Consider the following 23,427-nt stretch of genomic DNA (forward strand, 5'->3'; position numbering starts at 1 on the left):
TTACGTCAAGACAGCCATCACTCAATAACAGTGAAACTTAAATGTCTGAAACTGTTTATAAAAATCATGTGCATCTGCATCCTTTTCATTTAATCAAGAATCATGTGCTCATGTCATTCCCCATACCAAGTCACTAGTGGTGTGTATGTCTTCTTGTTTGTTGCTGGTTCAGACAGTGAGGGCTGTGTGGTTTCTGAGGGAGGATCAACACAGAACGAACTGGATTAGAGTAATGAGGTGTGCTGTGTTTGGGTGAAGGGCAGAGCACCTGTTGTGTCTGTTATGACTGATGTATGTGTAAACAGGTGAACAATGACAATAAGAGGCAATAAGACAGTTCCACCCATCCCTTTGTAAAAACAAACAAACAGAAATATGGAGCTCAAGTCTACAATCGCTGTCCTTCGGTCTCATGTCTAAATGATCCTAATTTGAATGCATTATCTGAGAGCAGTGGAATAAGATGTGAGCTACCACCGGAATCAACCCTGGGGGCCCTCACCTTTCAAGCTAGTTGCTCTAAATTGTTAATGCCAGTTTGTTTATTGAAGAAACTGGAAAAAAGAGGATGTAAACCAAACCATAACAGCTACCACTATATTAAATGTTCATATTTTGTCATTGACTGATTAGTTGGATACAGGTTGGTCACTGTAGTGATGTATTCAGATGTGCTTGTGATGAAGGGCTATATAAATCCTGAACAAGTGGGCAATATCTGTCTGCTATCTGTTTAAATTTGTGTCCCACTGATGTCACAATGATCATCAGTGACATCATTATTGACAAAAATCATCTTATGACATCACTGATGATGTCAGACATTGTGACATCAATCAGTGGAACAAAAATGTAAACGGACAGACTTGCTCACTTTTATATAAGGAATCAGGGACATCATTATTGACAAAAAAAACATTTGATGACATCACTGATGATGTCATAGGCATTGTGACATCATCAGTGACAGTGATGTCATCAGTGATGCGAAGTTGCGCAATTGTGTGTGTGTGTGTGTATATATAGTAAGTAAGTAGTAAGTAATTTCCTGAGTTGGTACTATTACTGTGGTTGATTATTCACACATTCCTACAGTTGCTGTGTAGGCCAAGTCCTGCAGAAGTCCCAATGTGAAAATAATCTGCATTTCGAAGCTCATTTTGCACATTTTGGGTGGCTCATGTGGAAAAAAGGTGCACCTCTCACACTTATTTATAAAAAATAAAGTAACATACAGTCAGTGTGGTGCCTGAGGGTGACCACACTTGAAGTGCTTCCACTTACTTCCACTTTACACATTCAAAACATGAAAGCCCCTGAAAGACAGAGGGGTTATCTGTGCACGTCCCTGCCTTCCCTGGTATCAGTTTGCCGACATTATTCCAGAACAAATCGTCCTATATAGAGGCAGTGCTGTAAATCTGGACTTCATCAGATCATTGGAACCACCTGTATTTTGATTAGAGGTACCCAAGGTGTGGCCTGTAGTCATGCTAGGTGTAGTGTAGCTGTCTCCCTTATACTTGTGTATAATATATGTGAATGTTGTATACACAGTGGGCCCTCTCCCATTGCTTGTTCCTCCCCTATATCCCTGACTTTAACCATATTCAGGCACGTCTTTGCCACCTTAACCTTCTCTTCATTGTGGGACTTTACTGAGAATTGGACACGAGCTTTAATGTGACAACCTCCATACTAACGTACCAACCATTTCTTTTTAAGCCGTAGGAAGGTGAAGCCTGGATAATAAGGTAAGATGCTTTGTTTTTTAATAAATAGAATACACATAATAAACCTTTCTGCTTGTGGACATTTTAACAGACTGTTGATGCATTCAGTCAGTGGCAAGTTCCTGCCCCCTTTTTGTTTTTTTGAATTTTTGATGTTAAAATGTTCTCTGTGCTTTAGCTCAGTATAATTAGACTAAAACAACTAATCTGCGGTCAACGGCTTGCACATCACTTGCAATATCTGAAAGTTGTGACCTGTAAACATCTAGTCTCTTACAGTAGCTCCTTTTCTGATACTGTAATCCTGAAGACGGCCTTTCATATCTCGGTTCTCGGATGGAACACATTTTGCCATTTGTGAAATATTGAGGGGTGATGTCCATTTGCAAAGGTGTGATGTCCATTTGCAAAAGCCAAAAATGACCGCCTTCCCACCATCATTCCTAAGGGTGTACAGGGTAGTGGTAGCATTCTCCAAAATGCTATGAACCTCCATTGGCTAATAGAATCTGCAATCTGTACGTTGCCCATAGGTGTCATTTAGAGTGCAGACATGCCCCCAGACTCCCCACCACTGTTTCAAATGGCGGATTTTGTTCCCATCACTTTAAGCATAATTTATTTTCTTTCTTTTTTCAATATTTTATTTTCATTTTTTTATGAAACGATACAAGACAAACGGGCTCAGACACAGGGAAAAAAAGAAAAAAAACATACATACAAAAAGCATAATTTCTTAAAAATGTTCTGGAAAAATAGTTGGCACCAAGAAATGCTAATTGACAAAGGAGAACACATTGAGAGAGTTTTATATGCACAATAAGAAAATATGCAATGTAATGTAAATACAAAGGGCTGACTGACACTGGGAGGGGGGCCGCCGGTCAGCGTACAGAAGAGGGTACAAGAGTAGGGACACAATGTAGGGAAACAGTGGATCGATAAATCCAGAATGCAACATAGGCCAACTGCCATAAAACACCACAGAAGAAGACATGCACTGGTGCTTTCTACAGTAGATGGCATTGTTCGATTGACATGGTGTTGTAGCTGTGGATGTGATGCATATGGATCGCTGTTGTGAGGTCGAAGTTGCCTTAACGCTATGCCCTTTTGATGTGCCGTTATGCAATTATTTTCTTGCTGTAAATACCTACCAGTGGTTCCCAAACTTTTTGGGGCCAGCGACCCCTTACAGGGGAGCAATCCTTTCAAGGACCCCCTCATCATAACACAGATTAAGCATGCATACTGCCACATGCAGTATAGAGTCTATACGAGCCCCCCCATTACATTGCCTAAAATCACATATGAAGGGTGTTTTAGTGTTTTAGTCTCCCATGTGAAATAAAGGAAGCTTGTCGATTGTCTTCTGCTACCGCTGCACAGGCAGAGGTGTGAGTTTCATGTCAGTGCAGACGTGTCAAAACAGATGCAACCGGTAATCTATTGAAAATGTATCTCATCTCACTGGTGAAGTTAGACCAGTGTTGCTGACAACTCAAACTCCTACGATGGGGTGACCTTGATGTGTTGAAGACGGTTGAAATGTTTTTTTCAACTGAGCCTCATGTCCCCACCACTTTTCACACAGTCAGTGTCTTTCACACCATGTGACGCCCTTTACTTGGTGTGCAGCCATTTCCTCTGCGCCAGCGCTCTATTCTCAGTCAGATGTGATGTGAAGCTGTGAAATTGGTTTTGCAGAATGTATTAATTGTGTTGAATAAATTCCAATTCCAAGATGCTTCTCTCCACTCTTCTGCTGTGCGTGTGTTGGGGAGCCTCAGTTGGAGCATCTGGTGAGTGCAGTACCTCAGTTTCTACTCAAATTAAATTGGGGTGTTGGTCAGCTCCAGACGTTTTTGCCTTGTTCTGTATTTCTGTATTTATTTCTGTAATTCTGAATGTATTTATGTATTTATTTATGTATTTATTTATTTTCCCAAGTGACAGTTTGAGATGTCTGCATGGCTTTTTGTTCAACTGTTCCTGCACTATTCACTGTTAGTATGTTGCTATATTCTTTTAGATGGCAGTGAGTGGTGCTATACTGGCTGTGGTAAGTAAGGGCCGATTTCTTGAGTTCATGCAGAGGTTCTCAATCCAAGTGCTCAGGACCCAGGAGCCCTGTTGCTTTTCACTCTAGATATGCCATCACAGACTGATTTACACCTGGTGGAAACGATTAAATCAGGAGAGACTAGGTTTATTAATCAAAAGGCAATAATGAATCAAAACATTGATCCATCTGAATCCATTTCCCAATTATGGGAAGATCATATTTAGCAAATGAAAGCAGCGATAATTTGTGGATGAAGTAGAACTCTGCAACCTTATCCTCTCAGGTGGGAAGTAGTAGAAGGCTAGAGGACATAATGTGAAAGAGGTGGTCTTCCTGACTGAACTTGCAGTAGGCTTCATTTAACCACCTAGTAGGATAGAAAAGGCCAAGAGCCAGGATTGAGGACCACTTACTTATTGGACGATTTGGGGCAAAATTTCAATCATTTTTGTGTTGGTCTGTGGTATTAAGAGCACCCCTAACTCTTATAGAGTACCCCCCATCGAAATGGAGGAGCATCCCCGGTGCTTCCTGCGGGGGGAAGAAGCAGTCTCCTGTCAATATCGCCACCAGCCATGTTCTGACTGACGACAAACTCCATAACTTTGCCCTTGTCAACTTCTCCTCTCACCATGCCCTCAAGTCTCTGACAAACACTGGACATACAGGTATGTATGCCAGCTTGAGAGTGTCATCAAGTCTGTTATGAATAAAATCAAGGGGAAATAATCAGATCTCGGCAATCTTATTTAAGTAACTTTTGTAAGAGCTTTTTATGTAGCTCTAATGGTAATTGGTAAAACAGCATCCAGCTCTTGATTTGAACATAAATAATAGGCTACCCTATGCCTCCTGGGGGGGGGGGGGGGCATGTGAGGGGGGGGGGGGGGGGGGGGTGTCTGGGGGGCCCACCCTGTCTAATTAGGGTTCCCACAGTAATACCTGTCCATTTCCACCACTAAAAGTAGCACGACTAAAGCAATCCCAAAGCAATTCACATGGCATGCTATACATTTTTAAGTGATCTCTGACTGTAATTAAGTAGTTATTAAACACACTTCTCTATTTTTCCCTCGGGGGGTGCCAGTGAAATGCATATTGGAGGAAAATGAGGTTGAAGTGAAAGGAGGCGGTCTCAATGGAACGTATTCATCACTTCAGTTTCATTTCCACTGGGGGGATACTACAGACCACCACCCGGGCTCGGAGCACACGATTAATGGACACAGATATCCCATGGAGGTAGTGTCAAAATTATGTTAAACCTCTGCTTTTGCTGTTTTTGCCTTGTTTTTCCATCTCTTGGTTTTCAAATTATTCCATTTCCTCTAGATGCACATAGTCAGTCTGAAGAAGGGTCTTACCGTGGAGCAAGCCAAAGAGGATCCAGAGGGAATTGCTGTTCTGGGGTTTTTCATAGATGTATGTCACACACTTCTAAATTGTTTCCAAAGAAAGGTCTTAGAATTTGTATAAACTTTAGGTGAACGGTCACTAAACTGTATAGGAAGTCCAGTGATGGTAAAGCGGTAATTTTGCAGACATTTAATTGACTTTGACAGCCTATAATAAAGAGTCTAGAGTTTACACCTTCGCAAATAAATTGCAATATTGAATTGCCCCCACATCAGGAATAACGTAAATTCAGCAACATGCAAGGCAGTATATTTAGCCTAAATTGAAATGTTTTACGATAATCATTGTCTCTTCCCTGAAGGCAACAGAAGATGTAGCTACATCACAAACGTGGGATGACTTCACATCTTACCTCCCAGCTAAAGGTTGGTCCTTTTTTAGGCCGGTGCTTGAACTGGCCTATAGGAGCACGTGTGTCCCAATCGCTCCTGTCACCCTTCCTGTCACCCTTCCTGGCACCCTTTCATCAAGATGGGCTTTTACTTTGAAATTTGTTTTATTTGATGAATGTCCGGTTTCGGACTTCCTGTCTGCCCTGATCTGATCTTGTTTAGCTTGACAGAGTCGCTCACGGCTGGCGCCCATGTTAACGTTACACGCGACGCAACAAATAAACAAACACACATTTCCCAGTGTCTCTGGACATCAACAGTAGCGGGAGACGTCTCCCCTTCCAGCAAATATACATGAATGTTATGCGTAAGGAACATGAACATCTTACCGCGAGGGAGAGAGCTAAGATAAGTAGCTAACAGCTGAGCTAAGTAGGCTATAACTAGCGTGTTAGCCGATCGGAAAAGCATGTAAACAGCGGTGAGATCTCCTTTATTAAAGTATGCAACCATTTCCAATGAACAAATGACATGTAGCCTTCAACTTTAAAACAAAACAATGTGCTTCTGCTTACTTCTTACATTCAACTCTGTATGGCAGTGAGTGCAAACAGTGCAACACCAGTGGCATGTAGCCCTCAAGTATTTAAAACAAAAACAATAGTGCTTCTGCTGCTTACTTAGCCTCCATTCAACTTTTTATGGCAGACCTGTTCAAAGAATTCAAGGTGGGTTCATTCTTTCAAACGGTGTAAAATAACATGTTTAACTACATATCAAACGGACCTTATCCTGTCACATTAGTTTTTGAGATAGCTGGCAATGCATTGTGTAATGATGGTCTCGACCTAGTTTCAAGATGAAGACCAGACACGCTGCCTCACGCCACACGTAATCTAGTGACATAGCGACCTCATCATCACACGTAATCCTAGCGTGACGACAAGTGCAATAATCCCAGCGTGACGTTCGCATGACGCACTTGCCTAGGTGATGCCGTTAATGTCGTCAGTGCCGAGGCTATGACGCGGCAGTATTTATAGCCACGCCGGGCGCCGCACCGTCCTCTTGCCCTGACCTCTAGCCGCTGCACTTGAACTGATCTAATTCCTTCTCTGGAAGCCGTGTTTCACCCCACCCACCTCCCCAGTGCACCACCAATGTATTGACTCCTGAAGAATCCCCTACGGGGGGGGGGGTTCTCTATTCTAGCCCGAGCAGATGCCCTCCCGCCTCAAGAAGAGAGGCATCTTGCCACGGAGTCACTACGCCAAAGAATCAGTTGCCATGCTGCCACGCCATCAGAATTAATGCCATACCGCTTCAGGCCATGAATCTTATCGCCATGCCATACTTTAATAAAGCTTGCTGATTAACCTTACCCTCTGGTCTCTCATGATTGAAACCAAAAAAACGTTTGGCTAACGTTAACGTGTTTTGTAATGGAATCTTTATGGGACACGGCTAATACCTGGCACAGCATTAGCTAGCATAGTGTAGCATGTGTGCAATGCAAATGGAATCATTATGGAACTATGGCTAAGTTTGGCTCTTAGCCGTGTCCCATAATGATTCCATTACAAATATTGCATTGCACACGTGACATGTTATTTTACTAAAAATAATACATTTTACCATCATTTCAAGTAGAATGATACCACCCAAGTAAGAATATTTCAAGTGTTTCAAGTGCTTTACTGAAATAGTTGGACCATATAATGATAATACAATTATCTCAACCTTAAAAGGTTACATATAGGTGCCAAAAAGCCATAAATTCACATCAAACAACAAAGAAAAACAACAATTATAATTCAAGTTTAAACAGTAAGTGTGCAGCTGCAGCATTTATTAAAAAAAAAAAAAATCTTTATCCTGCATCCCTAAACACAAACAGGGAAAAAAGGTGGAAAATCAGATGACGGCTTATATGTGTTCTGTTGATTGTTAAAATGTGTATGGGTATACATGGGTGATCCCATGCACCGGCCGTATGCCAGGTTTCGACCTGGCCTTGTTGTTTCACTTTCTCCGTTATGTCATTAAGGGGAGACATCGCTTAAAGGGATAGTTCAGTTTTTTTTTATGTGGGGTTGCATGAGGTAGGATACTTGCATACAGTCAATGTACTATGTAGTATAGAATGCAGCCGGCACGGTCCCAGTTTGGAGAAATGGAGGCCGGCCGCTTCAGGCATTTAGAGCTGCTTGCTGAGTGTGAAGGAGACAATGAGCAAAAACGTTAAAAAAAACAAGAGAAAAATACATGAAATGCTTCCATACTGCTCACCTGGCGTAATAAAAAGTCTCCACAAGCCCTGAGATGCCAAGTGGACTTGAAAAGACATTTACATGCTGTTTTTAGCTGAAATCTGAGCCAGGTGCTCGAGCTAGAAGGGATAGACAAAAAAGAGTGAGCCGCCAGCTGCATATGGCTATATTTAAGTTAAAACAGGGTGTAAATTATGTCTTCATGTCAACTTGGCATCTCAGGGCTTGTGGAGAGTTGAATTACACAAGGTGAGCAGTACAGAAGCATTTTATGTATTTTTTTTCAGTTTTTTTCAGTTTTTGCTCATGGCCACCTTCTACATGCCTGACGCAGCCAGTCTCCATTTCTCCAAACTGGGACTGCGCCGGCTGCATCCTACTGCATGTAGTACACTGACTGTCGTACCTCATACAACCCCACATAAAAAAAACGGAACTATCCCTTTAAGACTTCATGCATGTTGTGCGTACATTACAATAAGCTGCTCCCAAGGTGTATACATTTATAGATTTTCTTTTTCAAGCTTAGCACTCTTCATCAGATGAGAAAATGTAACAACTGGTCACTAAATATCCAGTTATCATGCTCGGCGCCAACACAAACTGTACAATAAATGGGGGAAAATTGAGAGGGGGGGAAAGGCTGTCTAATTGACAGCCATACGTCACTTTTCAATGGGAAGGATTATCTGATATCATTTGGCATCCTTGTTAAATCTGGATCATTTTAGGCCTTGATCTTCACTCTAATCAGATTCCATTCCTTATGTATTCACTATTAATTTACTTCTCCACTTTGCTTTTTTCCAGACCTCAATCTGTTTTGAGAACTAAATAAGGTTGAATGAAAAGTAAAGCATAAAAATAAACTACATTAATACACATTAACCCTAGTAGGATATTGATATCACTTCCTAATTGTTCAATACCTGTATATTTGAGTGAGGACGCATTGTGTTGTGCCTGTATGAAGTTCACTGTCACAGGGACTTGTCGTGATTTCTAATGGCACTCCTGTGCTCAGGTTGTTTACAGTGACACCTCAAACCTGCCCATCCACATGCACACTTGGCATACAGACAACATTGCTTACGTTACAGAAATCATCCCCTTTGAAGTTGTAGGTCAAACACCCCATTTACACCTGGTTTTTAAATGTGACCTGTATCCGGATAAGTCCTCTGGATAATGGTGACCTTTAAAAATGATGTCGGCAAGATCTGATCACATCCTGATCATGATGCATTTGCACCCTGAATTATTAGGCATTTTTCCTTATCCAGATAACATCCAGATAATGTATCCGGATACAGGTCACATTTAAAAACCAGGTGTAAATGGTGTGTTTTTGTTTTTGTTTTTTGTTTTTTAAACCTTTATTTATACAGGGGGAGTCTGACTGAGAGCAATGCTCTCTTTTTCAGGAGTGCCCTGTTCACATTCACACACACATTCATACCTGGAAGCTGACCAGTACAACCACAGTCTGATCTGCTGGCCACTGATCAGCTCCACTGGAGCGGTTGGGGTTAAGGGCCTTGCTCAAGGGCACCTCAGTGGTGGTAATGAGGGAGTGTTACTGGCATTTGTTTTTGAACTTGCATTGTTTGTTGGAACATACATTAGGTGTGGTATAAAGTGCTTCGCCCAATCTGCTCCTTTATGATGTTTATCAAACCTGGGACTTCTGGTTATATTAATGTAGGCTATTTAAATCCATTTAACTTCACTGATAATTTAAATATTGTCTCATTTGTGTTTTTATCTTTTTGTAGACTCTATGGTTAACATAAGCCACAGCATTTCTATTGACGACCTGATTGGAGATGTAGACCTCACAAAATTCTACCGGTACATGGGTTCCTTGACCACCCCCACCTGCAACGAAGCAGTGGTTTGGACAGTCTTTCAAGAGCCAATCAAAGTCAACAAAAAGCTGGTAAGATGTCGCACTTTAAAAGGAATGGAGAAACCCTTCTTTTCCAGTAGACGGAAAAGGCTGTGTTTAGTAAACACGCCCCAATGCAAAGGGAAAGCTGTCTTTATACGGGTCACAGTTGAACATCTGAATAATATCTAATCTGACTGTGTAGACTGTCCTTAAGAGACATTTGGTTTACAGACAGGTTTTACAATGTAAATGTAAACGCACCACAACACACTCAGGTTATGAGTCGATAGCTCAATTTAATGTGATTCATCATGTGCAATCTACTCTTGTATGATCCACTTATGAGGGGAGAGGAATATAAGACCTTCTCTCCCAGCACTATTCACGGTTTTCCTGTATTCTCTATTTTGTTTTTCTTTTATGTGCTAAAAGAAGGGAGTGAATTAAGGGAATCTAGAAACTAGAGAAATTGCTACAGTAATTACAATTTAATTGACTGTAACCTTGGCTGGAATCCTCTTTCCCTTCTTTAGGCATCGGCTTTTTTTTCCCTGGCCATGTATCATAGTTGTATCAGTTGCAGTAGTGACAACAGCACAAGCCAGAATTTGAACGCTTGCCAGCACTTGGATACTTGCCAACACAGCTGTGAAATCTGATCTGGAGACACGGAAGGCAAACTTAAAAGCTACTATCTGTATCTTTGACTGAGCGGAGAACAGCACTGTATTTATATTTTATGACTATTATTCATTTTTTTACAGTTAATTCCTGCAAAGGTACTGTAACACAAGAATAGAGATGGAAAAAGGCCACGGCCTCCAACAGTATCGGTAGTTCGCGTTGCCTTACTGCAGGGGTTCGAAACCTTTTTTGGCTTGTGACCCCACTTTCAAGTTCCAAAAATCTAGTGACCCCAGACGTTCGAATTTCGGTACATCGGTAGAATACTGATTTATTTTTTACCCTCACATTTCTGACTTTAATCTGAGAATTCTGACTTTAATCTCAGAATTCTGACTCCCCCTCCCAAGGTTGTCTGGTCATCACTTTATCTCGCCTGCCTTCCCTGTAAACCTTGACACACCCAGCTCACTCTCGTTTATGGTGGCTGCATGTGCTGATTCCATCATGATCCCTTCACAAATATGTGGTTTCATGGCAGATCTTTTTTATTTTTTTATCTTCCAAAGGCAATTAAAAGGGCACAATTGGCTGAAAATTCTCCCTGGAATTAAAATGAAGTTGAGCCTAATGATAGTGGTAATGGAAATAGAAATGATAATGGAAAGAAATAATCTTAATTTTTCATTAGGGGCTTCTGTCTAGGTTGTTGTTGCACATGGCTTTGGCGACAGTATCTGTTTTTCAATCTGTACTGTATGTAACTGAATGGCATGAGTGGCATGCATGTACTGTAATCTGCCTCTCCATCTTATCTGAGTGACTGACAGGCACCAGATTGTGAGGTGAAACCCTGTAGATGCAGGTGTCTGTGCATGTGGTCTGTTCCCTGCTGCCCCAGTCAGGTGGACAATAATTACAAACCCGACTGTCTACATTTTTGTGTGAGGTGTTACATCTCTGGTAGAGAGCAACACATCGTCGTAGCCACTAGACTTCCCAGGCTGACGAGGCATGGCCCTTCTTACTGTGTTTCTGTCAATCATTATAAAGATGATTGTTGGTTTGCCATCAGGACTTCTAGGTTTGGGAACACCCTGCTTGAGGATAGTTAATTCAGTACTTTTCCTTTCTTGAAATGTTCTGACTTTTTTTTGGCCCACTTTCAATCTTTTATTTTTAACAGCTTTTAATTGTTCTTTGGTTTTATGCGGTTTTCAAAGCACTTCCAATACAGCTTACACTATAGTTGGCTGATGAAACTGATTGCTTATTGAGTTAAATTGATGCTGGAAAATGCCAATACTTGACATTTATACCTTTTTTAGAATTTAGAACGCGCAATATAATGGTCCTGCTTATAACACAATTGTAGGCTAGTTGGGATAATTCTTTCTTTTGTTTTTCCCTCAGATTAAACTGTTTCCAATGAAGACCATGCTCACCAACGTCTATCGGGGTCCGCAACCTCTGAATGAGCGCCATGTATATGCTTCCCCCGCAATTTCTTCAAGTGGGTTAATGACCGTGAAGCCACTTAATTAAAGGCTTTTTAAAAATTCTGCAAACAGTGTGCCTTGGTAGTTTTTTGGTTCTGACTCTTCACCAAGTTGAATTTATTATTACGTCAACCATCTTTGTCTCTACTTATTTCCCTTGGATCCAATGAGCACCTGTTTTTTAACACCTGCAGTCGTGAAGCAGCACTCCTTAGCCAATTTATTGGCATTTCTCCTCTAATGACACTATAGTATTGGAAACTAATTTTATGACTGGGTCAACTGAAATGTTATAGCACTGTTTTTCTATTCTTTAGGCCATGCATGGTGCTATGATGACCACTGTGGTATGTAACGGCAAACTAATAATGCTGTTATAATAAGATTTGGATTGTATTTTTCAGTATTGGAATTCAATTTCAGTTTGTGATATTCACGGTGCGCTTGTCCTTCGGCCTTCAGACTACAGTCCGGCTAAGTGGCACCTTCTGCCTGAGTCCCGTTGTGGTGGCGAGCACCAGTCACCCATCAACATCAAGAAGAACAACGTTGTGGTGGACCAGCGAATTAATAACCTCGCCTTCACAAAGTTTGATGACAAGCATGCCATAAAGTACATCACCAACACAGGCCATGCAGGTTTGCAGCTCTTATGTCATACATATTTACTGCTTCCTGGACGAATTAAGCAAGAACTTAGATGGACTAATATATTTTGGCTCAGTTGGATAATTGTTTATAATACACTCGGCAAGTACTTTAATAGGAACACAATACTAATCCTGGGTAGGTATCAGCTTTCAGCTCGATGTCAACCAGCTACCAAAGTGACACCCGCCTCGAGCATGGCACTGTTGCATTCTGAGATGCTTTTCTGCTCACCACAGTTGTAAAGAGATTATCTGAGTTACTGTAGCCCAGCTCCAACCAGTCTGGCCTCGCCTGACCTCATCAACCAGGTGTTTCTGTCCCCAGAACCACCGCTCACCTGACCTCAACAACAAGGTGTTTCTGTCCGCAGAACCACCGCTCACTGGAAATGTTTTGTTTATCTTTGCATTCTGTCTGAACTCTAAACTGTAATGTGCGAGAATCGCAGGAGATCGGCAGCTTCAGAAATACTCAGAGCAGCCCGTCTGGCACGCTCAAAGTCACAAACAACCATGCCACGCTCAACCAACGCTCAAAGTCACAGATCACATTTCCCCCCCCATTCTGTCTGTTTGACGTGAACATGATGAAGCTGCTGTCCTGTATCTGCATGATCTTATGCACAGCACTGCTGCCACATTGGCTGATAGATATCATTGCATGAATAAGCAGGTAACAGGTGTTCATAATAAAGTGCTCGCTGAGTCTACATCTTGAAACTGCTCTAGATTTAGCACTTTTCTTCTTTATGATATATGTGAAGGAAGATTGGCACTACCCAGGTCCTGAAATAGTTTAAATTAAGCCTTTGATGGGGCAGGTTTCACTTTGGTTTAATGGTATTGGCATGTAGCCTAGGTAAACCCAGCCCCCACGTGACCTGCTCTCTCAGTTCCCAGTCACTAGTGACACATAGTGACTGAGAACAGGTCTGAGAGCAGGTTACGTGGGGGATTGGTTTACCCAGGCTAATTTACATGGGAATGTAAATTCCAAAATGAGATTTCCAAAAATGACACCTACTCCTAGCTGGCATTAATAAAAATTTCATCTGAAAACTGTCAGGTCATGACATTTTCCCACACCCCCATCAAAAGCCGTTTCTAAGCAACGAGTACCTGAACAAAGACCTACATTTATGGCTTAATGTATATGTTTAGGGGCAGGGCCGTAACCAGGGTTCCGAAATAGGGGAGGTCCAGCAAGGGGAGGCGGATTCGGTGGCGCCCGCAAGGGCGCCGCTGAAAAAAAAATGAGGGTTTTTTTCCCCCTTTTTTTAGCCATATTTAGAGTAATATATCATTTTAAATCAACATTAGGATTATACTGTTGTGATGTCATTATTCAGTATATTCTCTTTCATGTCACCACCTGCTCAGCTCTCCTGTCAACATAATTGTAACTAACAAACACAAACTGTTTTAGCCAAATTCATATCAAAATGACACCTACAAACACAGGTACACAACCCAAGCCGTACACAACACACAGTCATCATCGATAATAAAAAAAACATACAGAGGGACATTTATTTATTCCTGATAGGAACTTTTGTAAAATAAAATATATTATGTTGTTTTTAACTTTACACCACCTCTTTTTGTTACTTATTGGGTCATGAAACTGAAACCATGCATATAGCCACCTGCATACCTGACTTCGGGAGCTTGGCAATTGGCATCATGCATGATTAGCCAGTAGCATCCCAACGTGTCACACAGGTAACATTACTTAAGAGACAGACTAGACACTTACTTTCTTGGTTGTTGCTAAAAAATCTGTCAGTGTCACTCACTGTCTGTCGTTCACTTCGCTCACTGTCTCGCAGCTCGCTCACCTTCAATTATCTCGCCAGGCAGACAGACAGTCATCACTCACCACCATGCTGCTGCTCTGTCGGAATCAAGTTACCGCGGACGCAGCGTCAGATGACTTCCTGCCTGACCTGCCTTTCGTTTCAAAATAAAAGCGATCCCGTATTTTTCATGCTTTTCCATGCAGATTGTTTTATAAAAAATTTTTTTTTTTTTTTTTTCTTTTTTTTTCCTCTGAAATATTAGGGGAGGTCCGGACCTCCCCTTCCTCATAGCTAGTTACGGCCATGTTTAGGGGGCATAGGGATAGGAAGTCGGGATCGAGAGTCGGGATTCGAGGGGTGGTAGGGTTAGTGGCTAGGGGGATATGAGTGGTGTTGAGGGGGCGGGGGCGAGGGAGAAGGGGCTGTAGGGGGAGTGGCGCCGTGGTCTTATGCCGCATTCATGTGCTCCTCGGATATATCGTATTTACCAGGGGTGACCAGGGTAATTATGACAGGACCCCGTTCAAGTGCTCTTGGTTTGAAAGAGCAACAAACATGGACGCTCATGGCTGGTGTTTTCTTACTAAAAGCAAGTAGTGGGTCATTATGGTAGCTACATAGGCCATAATGTGCAACTACTAAAAATAAATGCTAGCTACTATTAACAGAATAACAAAATGTATAACTCTTTACAGTCAATTGGTGCCACAGACGCCATACTTCCCGCCATTGTAGCCCCGAATCCTCATGCAATGTCACAACGTCGGAAACTCGTGTATCATCGAGAAATCCGAAATTCCCACTGGTAAATACGACATTGAAGGGCCGTTCATGTGCTCACAACTCGTAAATACGGTAAATCAGATAGAATGCGACATTAAAGGTGCTTGTCTGTTTTGCCATTTATGTTTTTGGATGCTATTCCTATACTCTCCCACTGCTCTCCCTCCCTCCCAGTGAAGGCTGTGCTGATTGACGGTATGGTGGAGATCTCCGGCGGCGGCCTGGGTCACGTCTACTCCACCCTCCAGTTCCACTTCCACTGGGGCAGCACATCGGACGGCTCCAAGGGCTCAGAGCATGCTGTGGACTCCAAAAAGTACCCAATGGAGGTAAAACGCTACATACCATGTAGAGGACTGAGGTGTGGTATTGAAGATGTTCTGTCATATTCTAGTATATTTTGTGGTTTGTGTTTTCAATGTCATTGGTTTGTTTTTTATTCAGATGCACATTGTGAACATGAGGAAAGATTTAACGCTGGCACAGGCACTAGTGACTCCAAACGGACTGGCGGTGCTAGGATTCTTTATTGAGGTAAAGTTCTGTGGGTTAAGACCAATGTTGTGCAGTGAGTCACACTATCTTATGGTTACAATGACAGGAACAATGGGATTGGCTTCATCTAGAAATATTGTGTAGTTTGAAAGAAGCTCAGCTATGTATGCTAAATGAGAGAGGTTGTTTGACGTAAATGGTTTAATGACGATGTCAACAGTTGTAAAGACAAAATTGTTATGTTTAGCTTCTCCACACGCAACATCTGGTTTTTGCAGTTCAGTAGAAACTGCCTGCCCAAAGCATCAAGATTCTTACACTTTCTTCTTATCTTATCTTATATGCATCTTGCTGTTTTGGAGGGAATCGAAAAGCCATATTGTAAAACGACAGTGCATATGTACACATGCCACATCAACACAATATATGAGCTGATGTAAAGCAAACTCCAGACTCTGCTGAAATCTTGAAACCAGTACTGTTGTAGGCATTACAGGTCTGACAAAAAACAACCAATCAGACAGCCGGTTAGCTAGAACATAACTAGCCAATCACAGTACACAAACAAGGGTCATTCGGGTTCTATATTCTCTGCTCTTGCTATTATTAACTTTCCATTGATAATGATGTTTAAAGTCGAGCTGAACCCAAAAATGACTTTTCTTTTCTTTTAGTTCAAATACCTGGGTATGCAGTGCACCTATTTAATAATGTATGCAAACAAAATCACAAGAATCTAATTTCTTTAGTTTTTCACACTTTTTCACATCAAAAGTTCATTTTTCAAGATTTCATTGATAACAGTAATGTACAGTTTGCTGACGTCACCTAGTACTATCAGATTTCTACCCCATTTCAACCAATCATATCACGACATGCAGCTGTCAATCAAATCTTCATTTCTGGATAATTTTCTCTTCCAAATGAAATAGAAAATGGCGCCTAGTGCCTGTCATCTTGCAGAATTCCTATCCCATAAACTAACTACTAACTTGGCCAATTGTTAGAAACATGAACAAAAACCAAAAACTATAATCTCTAAGAATGCAAAGAAATGTAACTGGCTCGTTAAAACGCGCATTCCAGGGATATCGTATTTACAGCAGCGATAATGGCGCGCGCATCCGAGAGCTTGGTTGTCAGGGGTCGCACTTCGGAGATTCCAAGCCGACGTGCTGCACTCTCCGCTCGGCAACACGAAGGCAGCTGGCTGCCTGCGGCTCGCTGAGCTCCACTCCTCCCGTCAAAAGGTTCTTCCCGAGGGGAGCGCCACAACACACTGAATCCCACTCGATTTGGAGGCGGAACACGCCAGGATTGGCCAAAGCCCAATCCAGTCCCCAGAATTGTCAAATAAAATCATCGACATGATACTATGACCCGCCTCTCAACCTGTCATCTTAGACAAACTATGTTTTCAGTCTGAAACGGACTCATTATGCACGTGACGAACAGGTTCAGTTCGACTTTCAAACTGCCTACTGCATTTTTACAATAATGTTCATACATGAGACCCAGCTTATTTACAGTGCATAATTTGCTTACCAGACAAAGAAGGAATGTTTATTTTCTTCTTCCCACCAACCCATTACTGAAAATACACAATGTTGGATTTCCAACTGTGATTAAACGCTCAATGAAAATGTCTTAACAAAGGTGAAGCTTCCTGTATTCCAGATGGAGTGAAGCTTCCTGTATTCCAGATGGAGTGAAGCTTCCTGTATTCCAGATGGAGCCTTATGTAGCCCCGCCCACTTGACCCATTGTATCACGACTTCCCGTTCAAATGCTGTTTTACCTGCTCAAACTAGTCTGACTCACCTGGTCAAACCTAGTTTGACTCACATTATGAGGTTTGAGTCACAGGAAGTGTAAATACAAACGGAACTTCCGATTGTATTTACACTTCCTGTTAGTCTCAAGCCAGACTGTCTCTTCTACATACAGTAAGGTGCATTCTTTCCATTTTCTAGGCTGCTGATGATCACAAGGGAGGTTCAGAAAGTCACGAGGTAAATAATAAAGCTATTAGTTTAGTTTTGACTAAGCGGTAGCACAATCCACTGGTCCATTTAACGGTTGGATAAGCCCTTGAGAACCTTTGTTTGTTTCTGCAGGGTGATTCCACATCAAACTCTGATTATTGGAAGAAATTTACCTCCTACCTGTCAGCTATTCAAAACATCAGTGAGTGCACACTCTACTGTAGCATAGCCTTTACAAACCTGAGTTTAGACACCAAAACGATGTACCCCACGACATGTTTTCCTCTTTTGTTTTGTCTCAATTTAGGCAGCCAAGTTAATGTGACTGAAGAGATTTCCATTGATGACTTGCTTGGTGATGTGGACCGCACAGAATACTACCGCTACAATGGTTCCCTAACCACCCCTTCATGTAATGAAGCAGTGGTTTGGACGGTCTTTAAAAATCCTATCAAGATAGACAAGGACCTGGTAAGTGTCATCGACTCTCTTGGTGCTTGCTGGCCGATGTGAGAGAAATATTTAACTCTTGAAGTACAAATCTTGTTATTTCCTGGAGATTAGAAAATGTCTGATCCAGGTACACCATGTCCTGCATGCATCTTTTAGCAAACCTTTTAGCACACCTGATTCAATTAAAGTGTCACGAGAACGTGTGGCGCTTGCTGTAATCGAGTAGAGTTGGAGCTAAACGTTTCAGGACATTTGAGGACTCAATTGAAATGTATTACGCCAAGCCATGAGTAGCATACATACGCTATAACTGCAAGTCATAGCGAAAACGTTGTCACATGTTGATGTGATGGCAAAATAGGTTATTATTTATTCAGTCATTTATTCACTATTATTCAGTGACAGCCACTAAGTGCTGGCTCAGTGATTAGTACAACTTCAATCAGACAGGGGAATCTGTGAAATGGGCTGGTTGTAGTCTTTGGATGCACTCAGCCCTCCGTGGCACGTGCTAGTCTTGCCCTGCTGTACACCGATGAGGGTTATGCCAAGTGCATCCGGTGAACCCCAGTCGACTTCACCAGCACCCATCTGTGTGCTTTGGCATTTTCAAGCGTCATTGCATGAATGCTGCTAGTCCAGTGTTGAAGCAGTTTGTTTTCACGTGAACTGGAATAGATTCCATACTGTATGTAGTACAGCAGTCTAGCTGTGGTGTTGTAAGTGAAAACACCCTCAAGGTCTGAAGTAAACCTTACAGAACCTGTATGTCATTATTGCACGCTGGGAGAAAAGCCTTCAAATTCATTACTGCATTACCAAGGCAGCATGTCCTCCTCCGGCTGAGCGACTGCAGGTTTCCATTCCAACCGAATACTCCAAACTGCTGCTTTGACGGCAACTAATCAACCAAATACTCCACCTGCTGATTTGACCGGAACTAATCAACCAAATACTCCCCACCTGCTGATTTGAGAGGAACTGCTAATCAACCAAATACTCCACCTGCTGATTTGACGGGAACGAAACAACCAAGTACTCCACCTGCTGATTTGACAGGAACGTAATCAACCAAATACTCAACCTGCTGATTTGACGGGAACTAAACAACCACAACAGCTTGTTGTGTCTCTTGTTGTTTTTGCACCCATATGCCCTGTTATATTTGTACTATTTGCACTATGTTGTAAACGGAGTCCACAGCACAAGAATTTCACACGTGATACTTGTACCATGGAGTGACAATAAAAATCTTGAATCTTGACTCTTGAATCTTGAAATACCCCACCTGCTGATTTGACGGGAACTGCTAATCAACCAAATACTCCACCTGCTGATTTGACGGGAACTAATCAACCAAATACTCCACCTGCTGATTTGACGGGAACTAATCAGTGAAATTAGTGTTTGGAATGAGCACAAGCTTTCAGCACCAGCCATGGCAGTGTCAAATCGCTATACTACCCAGAGGGTATCTGAGAAACAAACTATTTTGAACACACCATTAGGTGATTATGCGATTAGTATCACCTATCGGGCACATAATCCCTACAGTTGCGTATTTCAGAACCTTGGACAGCGAATGGCTAATTACCCAACTCTAAGAAAAAAAGGCTTATGTAGCATTTGAGCACATTTTAAAATAAAGTATACACTGAATACATTTTAAAAACAGCCTCTGTGCCTCCTTAATCTGTTTCAATACACAGGTGCAATTGCAAAAGTGCCTTGTCAATCCATTGTAATTAATTTATAATTGACCGTTTCTGTTGAGACTGAGTGCAATCATCATAATTAAGCAATATCACACGAGAGGGAGTGCGGTTGTTGGCTAGTGCCCTTATCTAACATCCTAACTACACAATGGCCAAAACCTGAAAAAACTCCATAAACTAAACTAATGGTACAATATACATTACATTAATTAATTAATTGTGGTGAGGGAAGGGAAGCTCTTTCAGGCGGATCTATTTTTGATCAGACTATTTTAGCGAAAATATTGGGAGTCATTTGCCAAAGAGATTTTTCTTAATTACTTTATTTTTTATTATAGCTAGAGATTTCTTCTGAATAACTCAATGAAGCCAGTGTGACCACTGCCATACTTGCGTGTGTTAATTGATACTGAAATGAGGACCAGCTTGGAAGTTCATTCCAAACTAAAAGGCTGCTGACAAGTAACAGAAATTATCGTTTTCTATCAGTGGAGACAATGATGACATCACTATGCTCCAGACAAGATGGAGCATAGAGATGTTTCTGACAGTTCAGTTAATGTGACTTATCTCACTGTTCCAAACATGCTACCCGGTGCTTTGTTAAATTATCTGCAGTCTAAAATCATTCATTGCAGCAGCACAGGTTTTACAAGTTCCCCTCCCCCCTTTACTCAAGCCTCTACAGTATATTAAAGTTCACTCACTTTAAACCATGCAGAGAGGTGATATCTAGACTGTGATTAACATCTCTACCTCTAGAGGCATTTGTCATTGTGTAATAGTACAACAGTGTGCTAGATCTTCAGCATAATGAAATGTTAGCAATGCATCAGAAGCTAAAACAGGTTTTAAGTGCATAAGGAAGAGTCTGTCCCACTGTGTGGACACTTTGCCAACACTTCACTTGAAGTTCGGGTGGATGGGCAATTAAGAAGGACCAAATCAGGAGTGCACTATGCCACCTTTATCCACATAATCCTCCTGATCTGCTCGGTACTTAAATTTTGTCTGTTGGATAGCACACTTTGAAATTAGGGATGCACCGATATGAACATTTTGGCCGATACCGATAGCCAATATTAACATTGCGGTTATGGCCGATAACCAATATTTACAGATGTCGATATGATCTGTATAAAAACACATTTCTATGATAATAGAATTTTGCATGTACTGATAAACACCTGTAAACACTGTGAATTTCAAAAAGTAATGCATTTCTTTATTTCAAAACATTTGGAAAAGCCCATAAATCATAGATTTACCGCATTGTTTCCTGTCGATTTTTGTCTGATATGGATAACTATTAATAATATAGATAGATAATATTGCAACATCGGACCAGTGGCAATATGATTGCCGATATATCATGCATTCATGGTGTGTACACTTTATAGCCACCATGATGTGTGTGTGTGTGTGGTTTTAACAGGTCGTGTCACTTGACCAGGTGATGGAGCTGGAAAATAACTTGGTTGTACAGTACAGCAAGTCAAAGAATGGACCTAGTACATGTGTGTCTATCCAAAATGCCACATAACAATGTTTGTTTCCCCCCACCAGATGAAGATGTTCCCTCGCCATGCAGGCTATCACGATGTGTATCGGCCCCAGCAGCCCCTTCACGACAGGAAGGTCTACACCACCGCAGCCTCCAGCACCCAAGGACCCATAATGATGATTCCACTGCTGGCTTGTTTCTTTGCTCTTTCTGTCTAGTGTGTAGCTGTGACAAGGTTGGCTCACGGAGAGGCAGAAAGAATATCGTGCACTAATTCTGTCCCCCTCAGCTTTTTAGCACTATTTCATTGCTTTGACTCTTTTGGAGTCATTAGATAATCAAAATGTATCAATCCACAAAGAAAGGGCTATCTAAATTCAAGTTCTTATTTACATCTTATCTTTAAATACTGTAGAAAACAAGAAGGTGGTCTCTGTGAACTTGTCTCCACGCCTCATTTTACAGTTGATCTTCGGGTTCTTGTAAATCTCTGCCCTTGCCTTCCGATACCTGGGGTTGTAATCGTGTTGGTCATCAATGGTAAGGCTCTTCTTGCTGGAGAGGCTTCAGCGGTGACTGCAGCAGGCTCCTCAAACACTGCCACCTTTTCTTATTGGTGATCTTAGGGACTTGGTCCATCAATCTGGTCTGTTTCAGCCCTCTTAGCTTATCCCACTGTGCACTGTTTTTAGAATGATGCTTTGACTACACCTGCAATCTGGCTTCAACTATTGACTAGTTGACAATCCATATGATGGGTCAGAAAAAATAATGGTGATATTAGCTCCATGTTATTCTGCTGTACTGTAGTAATCCATCCATTTGTCCATCAGTTTCACAAGCTCTCCATCCACACTATAGTATTTACTTTGTAATGACATTTTGACATTGTAGTTTACATTCTAGCAAGCAATCCAATACCAAGATTTATGGCTGAGAAATAAACATAATTCTGTACAGTCAGACTTTGTTGTCACTGAACTTTTATTTAGATCTGAACAATTATCGCAAATAAATTGAAATCACAAATTAGCAAAATAGGATATTGTTTATTCTTGCTGATCATCCCTCATATTGGCACCTGTGTTGACCACATAGAGCCAGCAAGGAATGTACAGGGAAAGATTGCGAAAAGGAGAGCATGTAATTTGTAAGTTTGTGTGTGTGGGGTCAACGTTCTTTCACTTTTCTTAAACGGTGGCGAATATATTGTTGCAATCACTGGTTTAAAATAAATGATTGTATCTGTGCTGTTTTTGAATATGAAATTATTCCTGGTGGTGTGCCATTTGATACTGATTGCCTCTGGATGCCACTATGGTTGATCCTCGACAGATGGAGTTTCTCATCCACTCTCCCCTCCTAGTATCAGCCTGGCTGAAATTACCATAATTTGTGTACCTTCTGTTCACAAACTCACTTGTTTAAGTGGATGGTTGATATTGCAGAGTGCCAAGGAAGATGTAGGCTAAGCAAGAAAGTGGTCTTCTGTAACAGATTTGTTAGGATTAACCATGACCTGGGGGCACGGTGGCACAGTGGTAGCACTGTCGCCTCACAGCTAGAAGGTCCTGGGTTCGATTCCCACCTGGGATGCTGTGAGCGCTGAAGGAGTGCGTGCCGATCCGCATGTCCTCAAGTGCCCACCGCCTGAGTGGGGTCGTCAAAAAGGGCCTTTCTGTGTGGAGTTTGCATGTTCTCCCCGTGCCCCCTGGGGGTTTCCTTCATATAGGAACCCCTCACCAAAACATGCAATATCCTGGTCGCTGAAGTGGTGCCGCCTCTGCCTGTTCGGAGGGAGGGGAACTCGTTGGAATAGTGATCCTCCCACGTGCTATGTCCTACTGGTGAAGCTCTCCCTGTCAGGTGAAAAGAAGTGGCTGGCTACTGCCCATGTCTCGGAGGAAGCATGGAGCCAGTTTCGGCTCTTCCCAGATCGGCAGAGGGTGGAGCAGCAACCAGGATAAATAAATAAAATTTACACTAATGGGGGATAAAAACGGGATTAAAAAAATCGGGGGCGGGGGGGGGGGACATTACCTTTCTATTTAGTTTGCCCTCCGATCCACGAGGATGCACTTAACTCCCCCCCTCCCCTGGGAAAACTTATTTGAGTCTATTGATAACTGTGGACAGGCAATATACAATACTTTTTGTGGGATTAGTGTTTTTAGACATGCAGTAGTCTCGCATACCAGACTCCCTACAATGGG

General features: G+C 41.9%; 1 protein-coding gene across 1 annotated transcript; it reads left to right on the plus strand.

The window, feature by feature from the left end:
* The first annotated feature begins 1,628 nt into the window (after window positions 1-1,628).
* LOC310775330 (uncharacterized protein) lies at window positions 1,629-22,433 on the plus strand. The gene is made up of 17 exons (XM_083635476.1): window positions 1,629-1,754; window positions 3,478-3,535; window positions 3,766-3,795; window positions 4,290-4,466; window positions 4,886-5,040; window positions 5,131-5,220; window positions 5,516-5,579; window positions 9,592-9,755; window positions 11,745-11,844; window positions 12,148-12,177; window positions 12,293-12,469; window positions 15,237-15,391; window positions 15,507-15,596; window positions 17,531-17,569; window positions 17,675-17,744; window positions 17,850-18,013; window positions 21,277-22,433. The coding sequence occupies exons 2-17, from the start codon at window positions 3,478-3,480 to the stop codon at window positions 21,430-21,432; spliced, it is 1,719 nt and encodes a 572-aa protein (XP_083491602.1). The 5' UTR covers window positions 1,629-1,754; the 3' UTR covers window positions 21,433-22,433.
* Window positions 22,434-23,427: the final 994 nt, after the last annotated feature.

The sequence above is a fragment of the Poromitra crassiceps genome, assembly GCF_964638095.1.
Source record: "Poromitra crassiceps genome assembly, chromosome: 4".
NCBI classification, from domain to species: domain Eukaryota; kingdom Metazoa; phylum Chordata; class Actinopteri; order Beryciformes; family Melamphaidae; genus Poromitra; species Poromitra crassiceps.

Bases quoted from the DNA above. Each gene is read 5' to 3' on its own strand.
- LOC310775330 (XM_083635476.1), top strand. From the start codon at position 3,478: ATGCTTCTCTCCACTCTTCTGCTGTGCGTGTGTTGGGGAGCCTCAGTT. The intron at 5,041-5,130 runs GTAGTGTCAAAA...CATTTCCTCTAG, and splicing joins GACACAGATATCCCATGGAG to ATGCACATAGTCAGTCTGAA. The intron at 11,845-12,147 runs GTGGGTTAATGA...TCTATTCTTTAG, and splicing joins TTCCCCCGCAATTTCTTCAA to GCCATGCATGGTGCTATGAT.